At 49.0% G+C, this 22376-nt stretch overlaps 1 protein-coding gene across 11 annotated transcripts in view; it reads right to left on the reverse strand.

Annotated features, from left to right (window-relative positions):
- Positions 1 to 454: 454 nt before the first annotated feature.
- DIP2A (disco interacting protein 2 homolog A) overlaps positions 455 to 22376 on the reverse strand; it is a 114092-nt gene continuing 92170 nt past the window's right edge. For 4 of the 11 annotated variants that reach the window (XM_055280043.2, XM_055280042.2, XM_055280037.2 and 1 more), the window contains 14 exons: positions 19711 to 19834; positions 19308 to 19429; positions 19071 to 19182; positions 17910 to 18019; positions 16940 to 17070; positions 16257 to 16425; positions 15602 to 15772; positions 14142 to 14171; positions 13223 to 13284; positions 12284 to 12341; positions 10179 to 10253; positions 8210 to 8384; positions 7414 to 7537; positions 4389 to 6718 (listed from right to left, as the gene is read on the reverse strand). In XM_055280043.2, coding sequence (XP_055136018.1) covers positions 6466 to 6718; positions 7414 to 7537; positions 8210 to 8384; positions 10179 to 10253; positions 12284 to 12341; positions 13223 to 13284; positions 14142 to 14171; positions 15602 to 15772; positions 16257 to 16425; positions 16940 to 17070; positions 17910 to 18019; positions 19071 to 19182; positions 19308 to 19429; positions 19711 to 19834 — 1716 coding nt within the window. In that variant the 3' untranslated portion in view covers positions 4389 to 6465. The other 7 variants (XM_063640414.1, XM_063640413.1, XM_055280041.2 and 4 more) reach the window with 4 other exon arrangements.

Here is a 22376-nt window from a genome sequence, read left to right on the forward strand (position 1 = left end):
ATTATCAAGTATGTACTGTACATAATTGTATGTGTTAAACTTTTATACCACTAGCACTGTAATGTTTATACTAGCATTATCATAAATACATGAGTAATGCACACTCCTATGATGATGTTACAATGGTTACAGCATTACTAGGCAATAGGAGTTTTTCAGCTCCATTATAATTTTATGGGACCAACATTGTATAAGTGGCTCATCGTTTACTAAGATGTTATGTGCACATGACTGTATTCTACAGCTCAGGGGTTCCTAACCCCTGGGCCATGGACTGGTACTGGTCTGTGGCCTGTTAGGAGTCAGGCCTCATAGGAGGTGAGTGGCAGGCAAGCAAGCATACCTGAGCTCCATCTGTCAGATCAGTGGCAGCATTAGATTCTTATAGGAGCACAAACCCTAGTGTGAACTGCACATGAGAGAGATCTAGGTTGTGTCCTCCTTATAACAATCTAACTAATGCCTGATGATCTGAGGTAGAACAGTTTCATCCCAAAACCATTCCCTCCTTCCCAGTCTGTAGAAAATTTGTCTTCATGAAACTGGTCCCTGGTGCCAAAAAGGCTGGGGACCACTGCTATGGCTGTTTTCTTTGTGGCTACCAGGGGAATTACATTAAACATCCCAAAGTTCTAATACTATACTCTAACTTGAATTTTACCAGCTTAACATTAATAACAAAAAGTTCTGCTCCTTTAAAAGCTCCATCCAAACCTATTGATGTTACCAAATTAATCTTTATAAATTGTATAGCCCAAAACATAAACTAGTAATTATTTGATTTAGCCTCTTAAGTTATGTAGAAAACAAAATGTGGAGTAACACATCAAAGTCACAATAATTCTGGCTTTTAGACTAATTTATTAAAATTATATTAGTCTCTTACATCATGTGGAAAAAAGATACTGCAGTTATAGACCATCATTTCAATAATACCAGATTTTATAATTGCCCATGCAGTTACCTTCACTGAGATCTTCATTTCTTCAGATGAGTTTGAGTTACTGTCTAGTGTCCTTTCATTTCACCCAGCAGGACCCCCGTTAGCATTTCTTCTAAGGCAGGTCTAGGGGTAACAAACTCCCTCAGCTTTTGTTTTTTATCCTAGAATGCTTTAATGTCTCCTTCATTTTTTTGAGATGGAGTCTTGCTCTGTTGCTGAGGCTGGAGTGCAGTGGCATGATCTCGGCTCACTGCAAGCTCCACCTCCTGGGTTCACACCATTCTCCTGCCTCAGCCTCCCGAGTAGCTGGGACTACAGGCACCTGCCACCACGCCTGGCTAATTTTTTGTATTTTTTTTTCAGTAGAGATGGGGTCTCACCATGTTAGCCAGGATGGTCTCAATCTCCTGACCTTGTGATCTGCCTGCCTCGGCCTCCCAAAGTGCTGGGATTACAGGCATGAGCCATCGCGCCCGGCCGAAGCTTACTGATTCTTTTCCTGCCCTTGGATTCTTCTAGGGAATTTTTCATTTTAGTTATTGTACTTTTCAGCTCCAGGATTTTTTAGGTTATCTCTTTATTGATATTTCCGTTTTCCTCATGCATTGGTTTTTAACTTTCTCCACATCTTCCTTAGTTCTCTGAGCATCTTTAAGACAGTTATTTCAAAGTCTTTGTCAAGTACGATCAGGTCTTTTTCAGGGGCAGTTTCTATTCATTTTTCCTTGGAATGAAGCATATTTTTCTTTGCATGTCTTGAGATCTTTTTGTTGAAAAACTGGCATTAAAATTAAATAATGTTGTTACTCTGGAAATCAGATTCTTCTTCCCCAGGGTTTGCTGGGGATTTTTGTTATTTATTTATGTATTTATTTATTTTTATTGATCCTTAGCTGTCTCTATGTCAAGGATCAGCCTGAGGTCTCATTTTAAGGTCTTCTCGGGTCTTTTCTGAGCCTGTACCTGTCCCTGGACATGCACACTTTCTACTTCCTCCCATATATGCAGGTGCTTTTGAATGTCCTAGTCTTTAGTGTCTGGCTCCCAGAAGAGAAAATGAGAAAAATGAAGGGTGGGGGGAGAAGGGTCCTGGCCCTTTAAATTCCAGCAATGGAAGTAATTTAAGCTGGATGAAGAGGGGTTTGCAAAAATCGGGGGAGGTGCAACAATGGCCTCTGGACTCATCTGCCCCTCTAAAATCAGAAGTAGCAATCAAGGATCTGGCTCCATGTGCAAGCTGCTCCTGGAACACATGCACAGTTGCCTGCCATGGGCTGGGGGTAGGGTAGCTGCCACTGTGCCAGGAGCTAAAGTTAACCCTAATTTACCATCTAAGCCTTGCCCTGGAAGTTACAAGCCATCAGCAGACTCCAGAGCCCCAAAATAGTCACATCAGATTCTGCCAGGGCAATTATTGTCCAGGTAGAGAAGACATATTCCTGGTGGTTTGTACTCTGCTATCTTCCCAGAATCCTTCCCTTTCATTGAATAATAATATAAATGCTAAAAATTGCTTGTCTTTGACTTACCTACCATTCCACCAGAGCATGAAAGCCTGTAGATGGCCTTCACTCCACTGATCTCCATCTGGAGCCTCCTGCAGCATCTGGGCACACCCACCTAGCAGTGACGGTCAGTGGCAATGCCTCTGTGCTCCCTTTTCCCCTCAAAGCTTCATTTGATCCCTCAGGCTCCTTTTGACTTTTTTAAGTGGCATTTGAAATGAATATTCATATCTGGCCTTTTCAGTTCCTTTGAGAATCTGGGGAATAATGTACCCTACACTTAGTAGACACTTAAAACTAATAAACTCTCAATTTCTTACCCTGTACTGCCCTTAGCAAACTCCACAATGATCCTTCTGAAACATCTCATGGGCTCATGTGAAAAGGTTCTCTCATTAAATCCTGAAAAGCAGAGCAGAATTCAGGAAGACCTGGGTGAGGATTAGGGTGACTGAGGCTTTCAGACCAGCAAGAGGGAAGAGGGAGGATAGTCTAGGCACCTGCTTAGACACTTTAAAGTCGTTCCTCTTCAACTCAAATTTTTTACTAATAAGGAAAAATGTAAAAACCATTAATTTTGAAATTTTACATGTAGTTTCCTTTTAATTCTCCATTACCGAAATTGAACATCAGACAAGAGGATGAGTGCCATGCACAGTGTGACAACACTGTTACTGTATCCAATTTAAATAGAGTATGCCTTCCCTAACCCTTTAGGACCCAAAATTTATGTAACATTATCTCAGATAGGAAGGGAATGCTTCCTCCTCCTGTTCTTTTTTTTACATGGCAAGTAACATGCACATGATTTACTGAGAATATTCACGGACAGCAAGACACAGTGGCACCAGGTCTTCTTGCCCTTTCTTTAGAACAGCCTGGAAGGCTGAAGGCCACCACTGTGGCAGGAACCAGGTGAATACTGGAGGTTAGTTACTTCTCTGCCATGTCCTCCCCATTGGTTTATGCTGATCATTCCAGTAGAACCACTTTGAAATAAATCAGCTATATTCATCATCTGAAATCAAACACAATAACCAGTTTGCATAAATATAACATCTAAAAAACCATCTGCACTAAAACAGATAGAACCAAAATACAAATAACCCACAAGAAAAAGTAAGAAGTATATGGAGGTCATAATTCTTAATAGAAAGAGACTCCCACATGTCAGTAAGAAAAAACTTGACCATAAGGACTGCCAAATCTGAACAAAATACATCAGATAAGAACTAAAAATGGCCATGAACACGAGGACATATTCAACATGACCAGACACAACACTTATTTGCCTATCAAACTGTTAAAGAGTTATTTTAATCTTGAGCACATGTCCATTGCCAACATGCTTGGCATCTGCAAAGAGGCCTTTTCCATGCTGTCATCCTGCCTTTCTGGAGGGCAGCAGGTACCCAAAGCTTCACACCTGGCATGAACTCTGACCCACTCACTCTACCTACAAGAACTGAGCCCAAGGCAGTAATTGTAATCATGGCAGAGTAAACGTGCATCTGGGCTCACTGCAGTCCTGTTGAAACAACACTGATTGACAGCAATACAGCAAATACTACATTTACTCATGGCACACTTGTAAAATACAGCCATTGAAACATGTAGAAGAATATATGTAATAGATTTAAAAGTCTATAATTTATTAAGTACAAAAGCAAATTACTTAAAAAAGCACTTGATCCTAATTTTGTAAAAAATTTTTAAAAAGAAAAAAATAAATGCCTGAGAGGGTTTATGTTACATACGAATGCTGCTATTTACTCAGAGGTAGAATTATAAGAAATTTTAATTTTCTTTATACTTTAATGTGCTTTCTAGATTTTATGCTATAAGCATAATTGCTTTTATAGTCAGAAAAAAAAGCAAAATAAAATACAACCTATTCGGGGTAATTTAAAAACCCTTTTCACACATTTCAAAATGCAGAATTACAAAGTCAACAACTTTTATTAACATAATGATATAAAAATTTTAGTGTGATATACAGAATTCCCAGAGTAATTCTAAAACATTTTAATGCGCTTCTTAAAATCTTAATTTACAAGACACCTTGTCTTACCACCATTGACCTTTCAATACAAAAAGTTGACAATTTTTGTTTGCTATAAAACTACAACATTAAGATTGGAGTTAGGTAGTTGTTTTTTTTTTTTTCCCTTCCCAGCCATTCTATTGTAAGGAATGTCCGTTAGACTGCTTCCCAAACCTTTGTATGTCAACAATAAGTTACACAGATTCTGTACATAATTACAACAGGATTATTAGAATTCCAGTATGTCACAACATACTTTACCACAGTCCAACACCGTGGGGAAACAGGGCTACTATGCACAGTGCTATTTGTAGCCAGACAGGAGTAAAACATGAGAGCTGGCACAGTTAGCCAGTCTCATGTGTGGAGAATTAATAACAGCTTTGTTAGGCACTGATCCAGACTAATTCTGGAAAAACCTGGTTGTTTCTGTGAAGCATGCATGATTCACAAAATTTTCCACCCTCAATACCCCAAAAACCCAACAATTTCATAACATACTCTTAATTAGCTATATAAAAATAATCTATATCTTAGATTCGTGCTTGACTTCAAATTCTTAGAAGTAACTAAAGGACTTTACATTCTCTTCTTTGATTTAGGTTCTGTGTAATTTTAGATCACTCAGCTTAGTCAAGTTTGAACAAAACAATAAAATGGTTTGGCCAAATTTTATAGGCACACAACTCAAAATGCGAAAGGCAGTGAAGAATGTAACCACCTCCACCTTCAACACGAGGCAAAGCTGTTCCCTGCTCCCCTCAACTGTACTGCCGGTACTCACCAAACAGCACGATGGATACGAAAACCTTACACTTACCACAATGCTTCCAAATCTGCTGACTTGGAATAAAAATAATAAATCAGTACACTTCCACGAGAAGAATTAATATTGTAGTGTTAGGAAAACTAGCAATTTAACTAAACAGCATCAAGTTACAAACCAGGAAAGTGATTTAAAACTAAATGCTGGCTTATCTTTCTGAAACAAAGCATCTAAACTTGACAGTCCAAAATGGCACTTATTGAGTGTCCGTGACAATATATGCTGACAAGCAGCACACTTTTTTTTTTTTTTTTTCAAGATGGCATCTCGCGCTGTCACCCAGGCTAGAGTGCAGTAGTGTGATCTTGGCTCACTGCAAGCTCCGCCTCCCGGGTTCATACCATTCTCCTGCCTCAGCCTCCCGAGTAGCTGGGACTACAGGCGCCCGCCATCACACCAGGCTAATTTTTTGTATTTTTAGTAGAGACAGGGTTTCACCATGTTAGCCAGGATGGTCTCAATCTCCTGACCTCGTTATCCGCCCACCTCAGCCTCCCAAAGTGCTGGGATTACAGGTGTGAGCCACCGTGGCCAGCCAGCACACCTCTTTCAATAAAGAAACTGGCAGAGGAGGCACTGTGTGTGACCACAGTGCCCTCTGTGAGCAGGGAGGATGGGTCCAGCTTGCTTCCTTTTTCCATCAGTCTCCCTGTGAAACAGAAGTGAGGCAGCTGGTTTGTGCTCTGCTATCTTCCCAGAATCAAGCTTCCCCCGTAAATGGTCTCAAGTTTCTCCCGTAAATTCTATATATGAACTTGTCATTTGAAGTGGGAATAAATAACTGAATTTTAAAAATCAGGAACTATATTTTTAGCCTAAAGAAAGTGCAAACTTGCAGTACAGCAGAGAACAACCTCGGTGCCTGTGATTCCTCACAATGCCCACGCCAGGCCTTTCCTTTCCTTGTCTCTCCATCTGTTAAAATACCAGCATCCGTGTTTTTGTAAATGTACTTGGCAGATTCAAAATATTTCTTTAAATAATTCAGGAAGTGCTTTCTAAAAGGAGATGCGGGGAATTGTTGAGCGGGATCTATAAGAGCACAGGAAGGGCGGGTCCCGGTGAGTGGGCTCTGCGGTGTCTTCCCACATCACACCTTGGATGCTGGGGCTCATTCATCTCCGGCACCTGGGCTGGTGTGCTGCACTCACATGTTGTATGCCACATAGATGGGGTCCAGCTGGTCAGCCAGGAAGCCGTCCCGCAGGTGCATGCGCTGCTTCTCACCCCGAGAGTTGATAGGGATCACCCCTGGGTCCACAATGACCACCACTCCCACGACCAGGTAGTGCTCCTCCAGCACCACGTTGGTCACCAGGGCCACCAGGTCCAGGGCATCCTGCTCTAGCCCATCCAGCTCCACCACCACCACCAGCAGGTTGGTCCAGGTGAATACGGCACTGCAGAGAGAAGAGAAACTGGGTCACACAGATACAGGCACAGGTCACAAGGGCCAATGAATGCTTGGGAAAGGGTGGCACAAAGAAGAGTGAAGCCCACCAATGTCACACAGCCATTTAAGGCCATTCACAGTCTAAAGGTCAGGCCAGATCCATTTTATAGGATGTCTGTTCCAACTAAAGCTTTTACTGAGAATCAGGAGCATTATCTGATGCTGAAAGCTGTACCTGTCCCAACACAAGTTCCCTACAGGTGAAGGAATCAGGAGTCACAACCATGTGAGAAACTCATATTAAAAGTAGAAACACTTCAGGATGAGACCTGTGGAAATCTACATTTTGCCTGTGCATTTGGGGACAATCTCTTAGCTTACAACTTATAAGGAAACGGAGAAAAAAACAAGCCAAACCCAAACAAAGGCAGCGAGGTGTGCTCTGGCACCATGTTTTGCAAAGCACATCCAGAGGGAGAACCCACAAGAAGTCCTCAGCCCTCTCTGGCAATGCCCAAGGCCCAAGGTAGCTAGGGCTCGTCTACACGGCACCCAGCTCCACTGCAGACCAGGGTGACAATGCAGGAGGCCTGTGCCCAGGGCCCAGCAGTCCTTGGCTCTGCTCCAACCGATGCACAGCACTCATGCCCGGAGGAAGGGCTGGATGGACCACGTGGAGCCGCCCTCCACCTGGGCTCTTACCACTCAGCGATGCTCCTGTGTGCTCGGATGACAGAGGTCTCAATGTCGATGGGGTGGTACCGCATGCCTCTGAGCTCCAGAGTTTCATCCAGAGACCCCACCACATACAGTGCGTCGTGCCGCCCTGTGAACAGTGTGTGTTTACACGTGCCCAGAAAGCCGAGGCATGCAGAGTCTGGACACTCGTATCCTCTGAGCCCAACCAGGGGCTCTCAGGCACAGGGAGGTCTCAACTCAAACATCATGAGGTCGCTCATCACGTGCAGAAAGGGTGATGGAGGTCCTGGCAGAGCAGGCTGTTATCTCTGCAGCATGGAACCACCTCAGGAAAGTTACAGCAAGTGTGAGCGTATTATTAAAAATAACTTATCTCTGTGAACGGGACACCATCTATAGGAGCTACTAAAAGTTCTGCCTTATCTGGCCAGCTTGTGGTGGCTGCACAGAGTCCTCTGGACATTGGCCACAACCTTGAATGGGTTGTGCATGGGGAAGGCACTGGGAAAGACGCAGCGGCAGAGAGGCCGGCCTGGCCTCGGAGAGAAGCCTGGTAGCCTTATCACCAACACCGTCCCCCACGCCCTCGGCAGAGGCCAAGGGCCTAAGGACAGTGAGGGGCAGTCATGGAGGGAAAACAGTATTTTCAGAGAAAACCGCTGTCAGAACATCTTCCCCCAACACGGAGCAATACCAGACCACGGCAAGGAGTGAGGTGTGCTAGCAGGTGACTAAGCTCTTGGGGAGCCCAGGTCCTCCCCGCACAACACTCACGCGGGACTTCACCACAACCCCTCACCTCCACTGGCATCAGTGAGCTCTGTTCGCCGAAGGAAGCCAAGGTAGCCGGTCCTTGCCCAGATGGTCTGTGTGTCTCCAAAACTCAGCCGGGCACTGAAGTGGTCAGCATGAAGCGCCTCCTCCCCGTAAACCGTGTAGTACCCGGTGGCATTGTGGGGGCTGCTTACCCAGATCTGGTGGGCCCAGAGGACAAGAATGTGATGTGTTACCAACCACCGAGTTCAGATTCTGTCACGAGACATCCGCTGGCCAAGAATAATGCTCCAGAAAACACTGAATGAAGTCGGGGTGGATAATATTCATTGTCTCTTATTTTATGAACTTAAATTACAGGCACAGAAAGCAAACATAACTTTTCTCTCCTTAAATACTGTGTTTCTCCCTTTGACCCAAGAATGTCATCTGTAGGACTCTATCCTACATGGGTAAGTAGAGAGGGGCAATTCCACCTTCCTCACATCCAACTATTGTTGGCAATAAGAGAGGGCTGGGAACAACCCAAATTCCACAACAGGGACAGGCTGAAGGGATGAGGGTTCCTACAGAGTGGAGAGCGTGCAATTGCTCCGACTCACAGTAAGACAGAGGCCCTGAAAACAGATGGGACGTCCCAGGGTTAACGTCAGCCCCATGCGTGTTTGTGTGCGTCCACTATCCATGTGCACGTGTTTGTGTGCACCCGCATATCTACACACGTACACATTTTGTGCATCCGTGCAGAGACCAAGGGACCAGAGGCCTGTGCCTGCAGGACCAAGTGTCACGGGGCCCTTCTAGACAGAGTCCGTCCAGAACCCACAGTCAGTTCGACTGGCTCTAAGACACCCCTGCATGGCAGCGTCCGAAAGAGGAGAAGGGGGTGGCCAATAGGGACGTTTCCCTTGAGCATCTGCCACAAGGGGTGGGTCCCCATGCCTGGCTCAGACTCTCCATTTCTTGGGGGCACACCCTTGACTTACAGACCTGGGTTTGGCTGTGCAGGAAGTGGGATGGTTGAGGGGAGGGTCCCTCACTCCAGCCACACTCAGGATTGGGACCCAGGACACCTTCCCATCAGGACACGGTAAGGCCACCTGAGGGGCCGCACGCTCACACCCTTGTCCCAGTCAGGAGAAGCCGGCTGAGGCTGTGATTTCCCTCTAGGCACGGCTTGCTGGAAGCCCCCAGTCTGGCTTTACAGCAGAGCCCACAAATGATGCCTGTGCCCGCCTGGTTTGAAGACATCAATTTGACAGCACATTCCCCAAGAGGATAGGACTAGGAACGTGAGCCCTTATGCTCCCATGACAACAGATCAATCTGCACATTCGGGACATGACTGCACGTCAAGCTGCCACCACTGCCTGTAAATAATGAGTCATGCCTGTCCCAAATTACAGCAAGATGTATGTGCAATACATGTAGACATTTCAACCCAACGGATTCCTGTATAGCCTCTGTGTTCTCAGGGAGACCCACACCCTCCACCTGTGTCCTCAGGACAAGGGCTCTGAGCTCCCCAAACCTCCCAGCTGCAGGTGGAGGCCCCAAACTCTACTGGTGCAGAGTTCCCTATTGCCAGTTCCCCATTGCCAGTTCCCCCTGGGTCTGTGCTCCTGCCTGGGTGCCAGGGACCACGTTACGTAGCAGCTGCTGGGTTCTGCACAAGGTAGCTGTTTTCCACACTGCCACTGGTTCCTGTGCAGCTCCTCTCACCTGTCAGTGCCCTCAAACCTAGGGGTTCCCCTCTGTTGGTTAGGTCAACCTGGGGATGAGGCAGTTTGTCCCACAGTACCCCAAAATCCTACATAGGAACTGGGTCTGGGAGGTACATGGGGGAAGGGCCAAATGGTTTCTGGTAGATTCCCAAAGGCAAGTGTTATTCCACAGTTTAGAATTCCAAAATCTGAAGCAAAAAGGGAAGGAAGGTGAAGCTGGTGAGGCTGGAGAGCTCAAGCCCCTCCCACGGGCCCCTGCCCTCAGCTCACCTCTCCCAGGTGTGAGTCTCCCAAGGGTCCTTTGGTCTCGGTGTGTGCGATGATGACCTTCACGCCGGGGAGGATCTGGAAGGAGGAGAGCTATGTCCCTTGTTAAAGAAAACATGACACGAGACTCTCTTGATTCAGTGACATTAAAATAACGTCCCTCAGAAGTTGGCCTGCAGGACTGATGTGCTTATGTCAGGTCAGGAAGTTTAGAGGCTGCTCCAAATTTGACTTTGAATTTTGAAAGAAATAAGAGATGTTAATAGAAATAAGCAAAATGACTCCAGTTCCTGAGAAGGGATCCCGTCTTTGGGTGTCAGGAGGGGCAGAGGGTCACTAAGCCTACAAAGACAATCAGCCAGGTGATGCCGGCGCACCTGATGGGCATCCATCCAGGGGTGCGGTGACCCTGCTGTGCCCAGCCCTGCAGGAGGCACATGTCTGTCCTAGTTCTCGGCCAGGAACCTGACCATGAGGAAGTTCTTCCTGCCTGTGACTCCAAGTCGGTCCAACCACTGAGCACTGGCTCTGTGCCAATTCAGGACGGCAAGAGGCCACCATCTCTTACCTGGCCTCCCAGGCCCGGTCCCAGTGTTCCCTCACTGGGCTCAGGTCAGACCACCTGACTGCACAAGGCCTGGATGCTTGTTCTGTGTCCTCAGTTTCCTCACGTATGAAATGGGGGCAATGACACTGCAGGCTCAGGGCAGGCAAGAGAAGGGGACGAGGGGCCACATGGAGGTGTGAGCTATGGTTAGCACCAGACCCTCCCCGGCGGAGTGGGACTGTTCTGTTTCCCCAGATGCTGTTGGAGCCTCCATCTTCTCCCTGCATGTCCCAGCTGAGCCCCAAAACCAGAGCTCTTTCCAGGACACAAACCTATCAGGCCCAAGTGATTGTAACAGCAAAATAGGAAAAAACGCCCAATAAAAGGGGGTGAGCTAAACAATTACAGTGCGGCTGTACATGGTAGGGCAGGGAAAAGAGCGACGTGGAGGCCCCATGACCCAGGGAAACCTGCTGAGTTTACACCAAGGATGATGCAGAGCTGTGTGCAATGGTGGCTCACATGTCCCTGTGCTCAGAGAAGGGAGGACGTGCAGCAGCCCACGGCTCCCACAGATGTGCTGCCCACTAAGCTCACCCGACTCCACTCTCGGCTGGTCTACCGCCTGAAGTGACTATAACGGGACATGGGAAGGGAGCTTTTCAAGCCCCTGCACCTGCATGTGAGTTCACTCACTCACGCACTCCTGCTCTCCACACTGGCCTCCCTGTAGCTCCCACCTCGAGACCCTCACAGCAGCTGTGCCTTCTGTCCGCAGTCTCACCCCTGCTGCCCTGCAGGAGTCTGTGTCCTGGACATCACATGGCTTGGCTGGGTCCCTCTCTGGACGCCTCTCTGACTCCCCACAGGTGGCTGTGGCCATGGCAGTGAATGGAGTCAGGGTGGCCAAGCTCCTTCTCTTGCCTCTGGGGTTGTGAAGGCACCAGGACCCCCGGCTCATATCAAGCCTGGCTTACTCTTCATGCTGCCCTCCTGGACTGTGTGGCTTCTCCTCCTTCCTTTGAACCTTTCCTGGTTCAGAGGATGCTGTTCTGTGCCTAAGTCTGCTGACCCCTTGCAGCATCTCAGTTTTTTCCTGGGAGTCCTTGGGCCATCTCAGGATTCCCTAGATCCCCCACAGGCTCTGGGGGCCTCTTCCCTGCTGACACCCTAAACTAGGGCATGAGATTTTGCCATCTCCAACTTATGGCCAGGGCCACTCCATTTAACTCTAAATGTGTAGGTGGGCCGGACCCCCGCTCCATGGCCCTGGCCCTAGAGGCCTCAGGCCTGCCACTCACCCAGTGGGAGTTCTTTATTCTTGAACCTGAAGTTCTCCCTTTCTTGGCTTTGAGCTCAGATGTGTGTTTAAAGACATAACTAAGTAATTCTATGTACCAGCCACAAAGGAGGGAAGGAGGCTTCTGCAGCAGCCGAGCCCACCCCAACCAGAAGTCAACCCGTGTTCATCAGAGCCGCAGCCCCCAGCACCCTCCACGGGGTGATGCTTCAGACAAAGGTCAGACACGACTCAGAATGCACGCATCTTGGTTTCCACTACCTTTCCAGACTCCATCAATGGCAGGCTGTGCGGAGAACCCCGTTCTACCAAACGTACCCTAAAAATTAAGGGAACAATTTCAGTATAAAATTTACTACACAGGTAGTAATGTCTGAAAGGGCAGATCATGAGGTTGGAAATGATCACCTGGAGGGTCTGTTGACAACAGTCAGGATGTCAACCTTTCCACAGCACACCTGCCACGAATGGCAGGGACACCCCAACCATGCTGCGGTCCCAAGTGCCGCCGCCTGCATGCACTCGCCACCCACCCCATGTGCTCACAGCAGCTCACTCTACATTTCTTTTAGGTCCTCCCTGAACCCAGCAGGCCCCTGGTGCCAAGTAAGCTAAACCTAGGGTTTACATCAAGCTGCAGTGTGGCCATACTTGAGAATCCAGGACTGGGATCTGAGCTTCAAAGCTGGGAGGGGCCCTGATACACATCTGACCACAGACCAGCAAGCACACACTGTATGCACCACCATTGTTTATCAAGATGAAAACTAAGTCAGATTCTATGACAGCATCGGGTAAGAAACGTTCTTGCATATCCAGCAGATGGATAACTTGTCTTCTATCTGTCCCTGTCCCTCTAAAAACCAAATGTCACAGGGGCCACTCTTATTCTTCCTGGTTGTGTGACAGATAAAGGGATGTTAACTGCAGCCCTGGGGACACGGGCGCATGGAGATAGACACTGAGCTCCCCTGGGAGGCACGCCTGGAGTGGGGCACACTGCTCTCCTCTTCCTCTTGGTGCAGATGGCCCAATGTAGCCAGCTGTCCTCTCATGTGCCCATCCAGGTGTCCAGGTAGGCCTGACTTGGCCCAGCTGTCCTCTAATGCCTGGGTCCCGGGGGTGCACAGTCAGTGCAGACCTGGTCTGCATCACTTTGCCACTGGGTATGAATGGGGCCAGGCAGGCTAGGAGCATTACCTGTCATGGCGCAGTGCCCGCATGTCCACGTAGACGGTTGTGGGGTCTGGGCCAGCTGTGCCCTGGAAGGAGAGCAGCAGAGGAACTTCTGTTCAGGGGCCTCACTTACATCTTGTTTCTACAGGCACAGCTGCATGGCAGCTCCTCCCTGGCCCCCAGGGACACCCGAGAAGGTAGCAGCTCTGCTCCCTGCAGTGAGTCTGCCTAGGGGTTTGAGGTCCCCCAGGCAGGCTGATGCTTTCCATCCAAACATCCACAGAGCTTGATAATATTGAGCGACACATTCAATGACTCTGAAAACACCAAATCATGCCATTTTACATTTCAGTTCTAACAACTTTCTATTCCCACTGGTCTTTTGCTGTGATGAAAACACCATTAGGATTTGAGGGGCATTTCCACCATGCTGTCAGGCAGGGCCTGGCCTCTCACCAACCAGCCTAATTCTACTGGGGACTGCTCACAGCCGAGATTCACTCAGGTGAGATGGACGGCAGCCTTCACCTTTCTACTCCCTTCCTTTCTGAATCTTACAGTTAACATTAATCCCGACTAAAGGACATTATGTGTCATTTTATTCAATAAGGAACATCAATTAAATGAGTACTCTGATCAACATCACCCTTAAAGATCCCAGACAACATAACCTATGCCTGCACTGGAATTAAACACCTCTGCACTGGAACTAAACACAGCCCTTCCTCCCAAGGCAATGCTATGAGCATTAACGTTTTTTGAAAATAGTTTTACTTTTAAATTTGGTTACAAGGGAGCTTTTGTAATATGTCAAGTAATACCCACTGTGAACAAAGTAAGACAGCAAAAGAAACATGTTTGTCTAGAATTCACGAGAAAGTCACATGAAGTCATGGGAGGGGGAAGCACAGAGGCACCAACAAGGTCAAGGTCAAAGTCATACCTGCTCAGCCAGCTTTCCCAGCCTGTTGGGCTGACAGAGGCCAAGGAGGCAGCAGAGTGAGACAGGGAGGAGACAGCCACAGGAAACACACACAGAAGCAGCAGCCACATGAGAAACACAGGGAAAGAGAGAGCAAAACCCACCTCTGTATCTTAAAGAGCAAACGTGAACATCCCATTAACATCATTTCTGCAATCATGTGTGGCATCCACACCCTTCCGACGTCTAGCAAGGAGGCCCCAGGCTTGCAGACACAGAGCCGCTAACACAAAGGCCAGCACCCACGCTCAGCCACAGCCTACACAGGAAGCGAGCTCACAAAAGGCTCCCGCCCGATCTCCTCTGCTGTGTGACAAGGGTCTGAGGCTTGAGTGGTCAGGGGTCTTTTTGTGGTGAAGGGGGTGTGAGCAGAGCCCCCGCCCTGCCCTGCGTGCACTGCCACTGTGATGGGGAGGCACAAGGCCAAGCAAACACTTTGGAAACAGAGACAGACCTGCACTCAGCCCTGCTCTGGCACGGACAGGTGCCACTTCCTTCCAGCTATTCTTGTACTATGTGGGTGAATAAGGCATGCAATATATAGGGTTATCTAAAAAGCCATTTGGTTTTAAGATGTTTTTAGAAAGAAATGAAATTGAGATACTAGTCCAAAATCTGGGAAATAGCTGTAGCTATCTGAGGAAGCAATAAACAGAACTGCCATGAGCTCTTCAATCTCTGAAACTTGGTGATACCTATTTTTTTTTTTTTTTGAGACAGGGTCTCGCTCTTTCACCCAGGCTGGAGTGCAGTGGTGAAATCTTGGCTCACTGCAACCTCCTCTTCCCAGGTTCAAGCGATTCTTGTGCCTCAACCTCCCAAGTAGCCGGGACAACAGGCACACACCACCAGCCGGCTAATTTTTGTATTTTTAGTAGAGATGAGGTCTCATCATATTGTCCAGGCTGGTCTCGATCTCCTGACCTCGTGATCCGCCTGCCTCGGCCTCCCAAAGTGCTGGGATTACAGGCATGAGCCACCACTCCTGGCCTGAAACTTGGTGCTTCCTTTTAATAAGACATTTCATGGTTTCAGAAATGAATCTGAGTCAATACAAACTACCACATTTATTAATGTTTCAATTTAATATTGCTAGATATCTTAAAACAGTAAGTTCAATCTTGCTTTAAGAACTTAGCTGCGTTTTATATCTAACTTAGAGAGTCTTACAGTTAAGATATTAGTCACTGTTCGAAAACAATTTGTGTTTTTTTCCAAATAAGCCTTTCTCCAACTAGAATAGAATATCTTTAAAAATAAGGCCCTTGAAGCTAAAATGTTACATGGAAATGAAATATCAAAGGCTCAGAGAAGGAGAAATAGATCAGGCAGGTACAAAACTGCACAATAACAATTGGGAAACTTGGTCTCCATGCTGCCAACAGCCAGCTTTCGAGAACCGCAGGCCCCGAGCACCTCACCTGGAGGCAGATGGCCACGTTGACCCTGCACCCGAACGTGGTGCTTACGGCACGGGCCGGGAGGCCCAGGTCCTTGAAGAGCTTGGAGAAGGACTGGGTCAGCGCAATCCTGGGCCGCTCCTCGGCGACCACCATGCACGTGCGCACACATGACAGGTTTACCCCCTTCATCTGCGGGAGGGGTGAGCAGTCAGGCCACAGCCACAGCCAAGTGAGTTGCCAGGGCCCCGGGCACTGTCTTGGGAAATCTCCGGGTGGGCACACAGAGGTGGAGCTGGACACCAACCTCCTCTCCGCAGGCTGTGTCTGTCCCACAGAATCCTAAGTGTGGATGCACTAAAGGATTCCCATCTGACCTGCATCCCACACCTGCCCTCCCACGCAACCACACCTGCATCCCACACCTGCCCACCCTGCTATCTCGCAGGGACTCTGCCCTACCCCCGCCCCCACCCTCCTCTCCTGCAGGGTGTGGAGCTGCAGAGACAGGTGGGCCATGGGAGGACGGATGTGTACATAGGGCCCCTAGTGGGAAAGGGTTTTCTCTACTTCCTCAAACTGCAGGGAGGGGCCTTGGGAGTCTTGTTTTGTTGTTTTTAAACTTCCCAGGGCTGTGGTCTGCAGCACACTCAGAAGCCCAGGTCTGGGCACTCACCCTGAGGACACCCGTCTGTGCGCCCAGGCCCTTGGTGCACATCTCCATCACAGAGTAGGAGCAGAAGGTGACGCGGGCCTTGTACTGGCTGACGGCCGACAGCCACAGGGACACGTTGCTCTCCAGCTCCAGCGGGGGCACCAGCACTGATTGGTGTCCCGAGTAGACACTGCGAGACGGAAGGCTCATGAGGCTCCGCCTGCTCACCCAGCACCCTGGGCACTCCACTCTTCCCTTCCTCAAGGACACTTCTTTTCCAGCCACAACAGGGGCATGATTCTGTTCTGACGCCAAGTGGGGGGGTTTGGTGGAAAACATGCCACAGGGTGAAGGTTGGGGGATGGCAGGCAAGGGGTCCTGAGCTCTGCTCCAAACACTTGGAGAGCATCCGGGGACACCACTCCAGAGGCATTCACTTCTAGAGACGGGTCACCACTTTCTAGTGTTTGAAGGAATCAAGCAGATTCTTCCCAAGCACTGATAATGGACAGTGTATTTAATGAAAAACGTATTTTCACTCAATTTCAGACTCAGACTCTAACCCACTTCATCCCCAAACAAACCCACTCACACACGTCTCATTGGCTTCCTGAGCACCCAGAAAAGGTGCTTTAGAAGGCCAAGGTTCCTAAGAGCCACACGAGCTGCTCCCACCTGGCAGGCAGCAGGGGCCCTGCACTCACCTGCACAGACACCACAGGGCAAAACCAAGGCCACAGTAGGGGTCGAGGCAGATGGCGATCTGCCGCGATGGGTACAGCTCACACTGCAGCTTTATGGAGCGGCATAAGGCGCTTGTGGCCGCGTGCGACATCTTAGGAGTAAAATAAAGTTCAAAAAAAAAAAAGTGAAATGAAATTCAGTGATGTGCAGGAGGGGAGAGGGTGGATGGCAGCGTCTGCTGTTCACATGGCTAGACCATAGCTCCAAACTACCAAACATCATATTTATGTCCTTAAAAGATGGTTGGCTCAAATCCCCATATAACCTAAATAATACCCAAGAAATGGTACACTAAAAATCTTTGAAACAAAATTTCAGGATACTGAATTTTTTTTTCTTTTTTTTTGAGGCAGAGTCTTGCTCTGTCACCCAGGCTGGAGTGCAATGGCACAATCTCAGCTCACTGCAACCTCTGCCTCCCGCGTTCAAGTAATTCTCCTGCCTCAGCCTCCTCTCTGGGATTAGAGGCACCCGCCACCATGCCCAGCTAATTTTTTGTATTTTTAGTAGAGACGGGGTTTCACCCCGTTGGCCAGGATGGTCTCCATCTCTTGATCTTGTGATCCACCCGCCTCGGCCTCCCAAAGTGCTGGCTCCCAAAGAGCCACCACGCCCCGCCTGAAAAATTTTAATTGAGCTATTGACTCCCAGCAAGGTAAGAGATTCTTCAAAGCCACCAGTTCCTGTAAGCTAGACAGTCATAAATGAGAAAGTTTAGACATGACCAAAATGCATCAGAAAACGCATTACTCTCAGGCTAATCACATTTTAGCGTTTACTGGTATTTAACACAAATCTTAAGAAGCAATATTTGTTGCTTTGTGCTTTGCGTAAGAAGGACCTGCCGGTTTAAATCTGCATCTGACATCTTTTCTGTCCACTCCTCCTGATTTCTAGGGGCTGAAGCGAACAAGATTTCAGAGGACCTACCTTCACTCCCGCTAATATCCCAGTGGTTGACACGCTGAAGTCCAAGTATGCGAGGACATCAGGGGAGGGAGGCCTGAAAATGCTCGCTACCTTCTTTTTCGGGATGTCATCTGTTAAACAGGAGACACCAGCAACATTAGTGTTCCCACATGTATTCTGAACGCTCTGGGCTTTGACAGGCAAGAGGCGACACATGATTTGTCCTTGGGAGTCCTGCAGAGAGTGAGCTCAGACGGGAGTGGGGCCATGACGATGCAGGCTGTGTGTGCTCAGGAAAGCGTATTTCATTCTTCATCGAAACGCTACCTGGTCCCACCAAGACCACACTGAGCCTGTGGGGATGGGGGACGAGGCAGGGCGAAGAGGGGAGGAATCACGTCACTGACTAGTAGGAAAGATTAGAGGACTGGGGATTTGCCAAAGGTCACAGAGCCTATGGCAAAGCCCAGATGAGCCGAGTCCCGACCACAGCAAGAATAGCTATGGACGGGCTCTGGGTTCTGCGTGCTTCATCAAGTTCTCGTGGCCCCATGAGCCAGACACCACTGCCTCCCTGGGTGCAACTGGACACAGGCTCAGCAGGGCAGGCACTGCTCCCCTTGAGGCAAGCCCATGAGGCTTCGGTGCCATGGCCAGCTGTCTGGCTCTGAGCCTGCCCTCCCCTACACCAGCTGCCCTGGCCCAGCCCCATCCAGCCCAGGCTGAGACAGGTCCACGGCAGAGGAGAGCCAGGGGAGTTTCCGACCCTCACCCTGTTGGCTCACAGCATTTCATGGGGCATGACAGCATTCACCAATGATGGGGACAAGGATGCTGGAGTGGCAGCATGCGGTGGGAGCTGTGTCCTCAAAGCGTTTGCAGAAAGCCTCAGAGAGCTGCCAGCCCCCATGCCAGTAGGAGGCGGGTGAGGGGGCAAGGCTGTGCTCCACACCACTTGGGACTGGGTGCGCCTGCTGTGGGCTGAGTGGAGCATGGGTTTACACATGGGACAGGGACCCCTACTCCCCACCAGGGCCCGGGGCACCCCCTGCTGTCAGCCAGGCTCCTGCCAGGACTGCTCTTGCCTCACGTGTGTTTTTTTTTGGACGGCAGCCACGCCACACCACACCTACAACGAAGAAAGGAAAAGGGACTGGTCCTGGGCAGTGTGAGGGCACGCACCTGTGTCTAGGATGGTGGGCCAGGTCCTGATGTCCACGGCAGCAGCAGCCTCCTTGGACCTGAGCAGCCGTGTGACAGCCTGCGTGGTGAGGACGCATGCAGACTTGCTGACCTGCATGGCGAGGGGCCAAGGGTGGGTGGGCGGGGCCTCTCGAGCTGCCCAGAAAAGGGGGCAGCGGAGGGCAGCCTTGCAGCCTCCCACTCACAGACCCTGACCCGGGGGCCAGGTAGGCGCACCTCCACGATCATCTTGACGGTGGGCAGTGTGGTGCTGAGGTTCTGAGGGTGCGGGGGCCGTACGGTGACAGGCACGCAGCCACAGTACAAGCAGCCATAGAACGCGGCGATGAGGTCCACCCCTGTGGAGACAAGGACTGGCTGTGAGGAGGCCGGCCGCAAGAGGCTCCCACCAGCCTCTGTTCACTGTTCCTGTGACAGAGGAGGGAGATGGTGCTGGGGGGGCATGGGTGACTCCTGGGTTTCCAAAGGGGTAGCTGAGCTGAGGAGGCAGACACATGCAGAGAGGAGGGGCTGAGCTTAGTTTTGGAAGATGCTTCGGGGAGGGAATGTCTAGGGGGCTGCTCAGGATAGGTGGCTGCTTACAAAGAGCTGCAGGTGGACAGCCCCACAGTGAGCCCACCTGGTGGGTAGACCAGAGCCACATGGTCCCCAACACTCAGTCTTCCCTTCTCCATCAGAGCCGCGGCCACTCTCTCAGCCCTTTTGTGCAGCTGGACACAGGTTGCAGTGCTTGTGACGGTGCCCTAGGAAAGCGATCTTTGAGCTCATCTTCTGCGTGCTGGTGCGTGCAGGTGGGCTGTTCGCAGATTGCATGCGCACCACCTGCACGCCACTGCACACAACACCTTGTGATTAGGGTCCATGATAATGACAATGTGTCAGTCCTAGGCGTGCGGCCAGTGTCTTTTTTTTTGGTAGAGATGGGGTTTCACCATGTTGGCCAGGCTAGTCTCGAACTCCTGACCTCAAGTGATCTGCCTGCCTCAGTCTCTCAAAGTGCTGGGATTACAGGCATAAGCCACCGCACATGGTCCGCGACTGGTGTCTTTTCTCACAATCTGTACTCTCTCACTAGCAGTGAAGGGACAGGCACACAAGCATCTCCTGTGTGGTCCCAGCTAAGAGGGAGAGACGCAGGCACTCCATTCACCCAGCGCAGAGCCAGAAACACGTGGCTAAAGAAGACCTTTCTGGCCTTTTCAATAAAATATTCCATACAACACCATTATAAACAAATAATAAGCGATAAGCAAACATCCCTGAATTGTACTATTTTGCATGTCCACAGGTCACCTGCACTGAGCCTGGGCCTGTGTCATCTGCAACCGGCTTTCTCAGAGGCATCTGTGTGTCTCCTCTAGGACTGACTGCACCAGCTCCTTCATTCACCCTGTCTCTCTGCTGAGGGGCACTGGAGCTATGTGACCAGTTCAGTGCAAACAGAAATACCTTGTAACCCTACCTCTCTGCTCAGGACACTCATCCTCCCTGATCCCCTGCCAGGCCTCGCAGCTTTTTTAGTCCTTCTTAAGAAGACAAAAAGTGCAATTCAGTCTAATAAATATAAAACTCTAGAGCAGACCAGTGTAACATCAAAACTTCCTGCTTCTCGATTGGTGGCTTCTACTGACAGAAGGCAGTGGAAGAGAGAGACAAGTGGACGCACTTATGTGCTGTGTCCAGGCACAAGGGCTGGGCAGATCCTGAGATTCCAAATCCCGGGAGCTTTGCCAGTCCATGTGAGTCAGGGCCCCATCAGGACAGAACCTGAGATCTGGACTGGGACTCAAAGCCTGCAAGGTCCGGGATCCCACTGCATCCTTAGGGAAAACCCAGCAACCCCCAGCCTTAACTGCATCCCCTACCTGGGACCACCTGGCCCCCACCACACTGGCCTCCTTTCCTGCCTTGAGCCACTAGGCATCATTCTTCATAGACCCTGCTACCCAGTTCCATTCAAAGCCCCCTCCCCAGCACTCCAGGTCACATCCCTCCACTGTATTGATATTGAGCTTCTCACCATAAGCTGATTTTACCTTGGTCAATGATAAATCATTGGCTGGTTTGTAGGCTTTAGAACTCAATCAATCATAAAATAAATGTTTACTGGGCATGGTTCTAGATGCTTCCAATACACCAGAAAAACAAAGTCTCTCTCCTACGGAACTTGTTTTCTAGCAGGAAAGACTGATTTTAAACCTCCTGAGAGTAGGGGTCCTTTTAATGTTATTACTGTGCACTGTGCACATTGTAGGCATCATTAAGTATTTTTTTAATTCGAATGAGCAGCACCAAAAGCTAGAAGAGCATATTCTTTTTTTTTTTTTTTTTTGAGATGGAGTTTCCCTCTTATTGCCCAGGCTGGAGTGCAATGGTGCAATCTCAGCTCACTGCAACCTTGACCTCCCAGGTTCAAGCAATTCTCCTACCTCAGCCTCCCGAGTAGCTGGGATTACAGGCATGCACCACCATGCCCTGCTAATTTTGTATTTTTAGTAGACATGGGGTTTCTCCATGTTGAGGCTGGTCTGGAACTCCTGACCTCAGGTGATCTGCCCACCTCGGCCTCCCAAAGTGCTGGGATTACAGGCATGAGCCACCGTGCCTGGCCTAGAAGAGCATATTCTAAGCCACGGTGACCTACTCTTTACGACACCAAAGCTTAAGAGTTCTTACAGCTTGTATGGTGCGTGGGACAGGAAGTCTTGCGGGGTTTTTAATTATTTAACTTTCTGCTTGTATGGTGCGTGGGACAGGGAGTCTTGCAGGATTTTTAATTGTTTAACTTGCTGTGTTCTGTGTTTCCACATTTTGCATTCCTGCCCACAACCTGAATATGAAGATTACAGCTTCTCCTTCTTGACATCCTGAATGTTCCTAGCATAGTGGAATGCACACAACAGGAACTTGACACACGTGAGAATTTCCAAATCAGCAGCAGGAGCAGGGCAGGAAGCAACATTTGTCATTTAAAAGCTGTAACCAAATGTAGAAATTCTAAATGGCTAATTTTTTACAAAATAAACATTTCCTTTTAGCTCACAAACTTAGGAATATTTACATGTATACTGTTTTTAATTTTAAAAACTTGAGCTGATGAAAATTTTCCACAAAATCAATGGAAATACTATTGTGTGAAATGTGTGGAAAACAAGAAAGGAAAGGGCAGGCAGAGAGAACTGCACCAGACAAGGGGGCTGAGTCCACAGGCACATTATCCTCTAAACATGAAAATAACCAGGACACTAGCATCATGAACCAGACAAGCAAAGGGCTCCACCGGCC

Source organism: Symphalangus syndactylus, chromosome 5 (assembly GCF_028878055.3).
Source record: "Symphalangus syndactylus isolate Jambi chromosome 5, NHGRI_mSymSyn1-v2.1_pri, whole genome shotgun sequence".
Lineage (NCBI taxonomy): Eukaryota > Metazoa > Chordata > Mammalia > Primates > Hylobatidae > Symphalangus > Symphalangus syndactylus.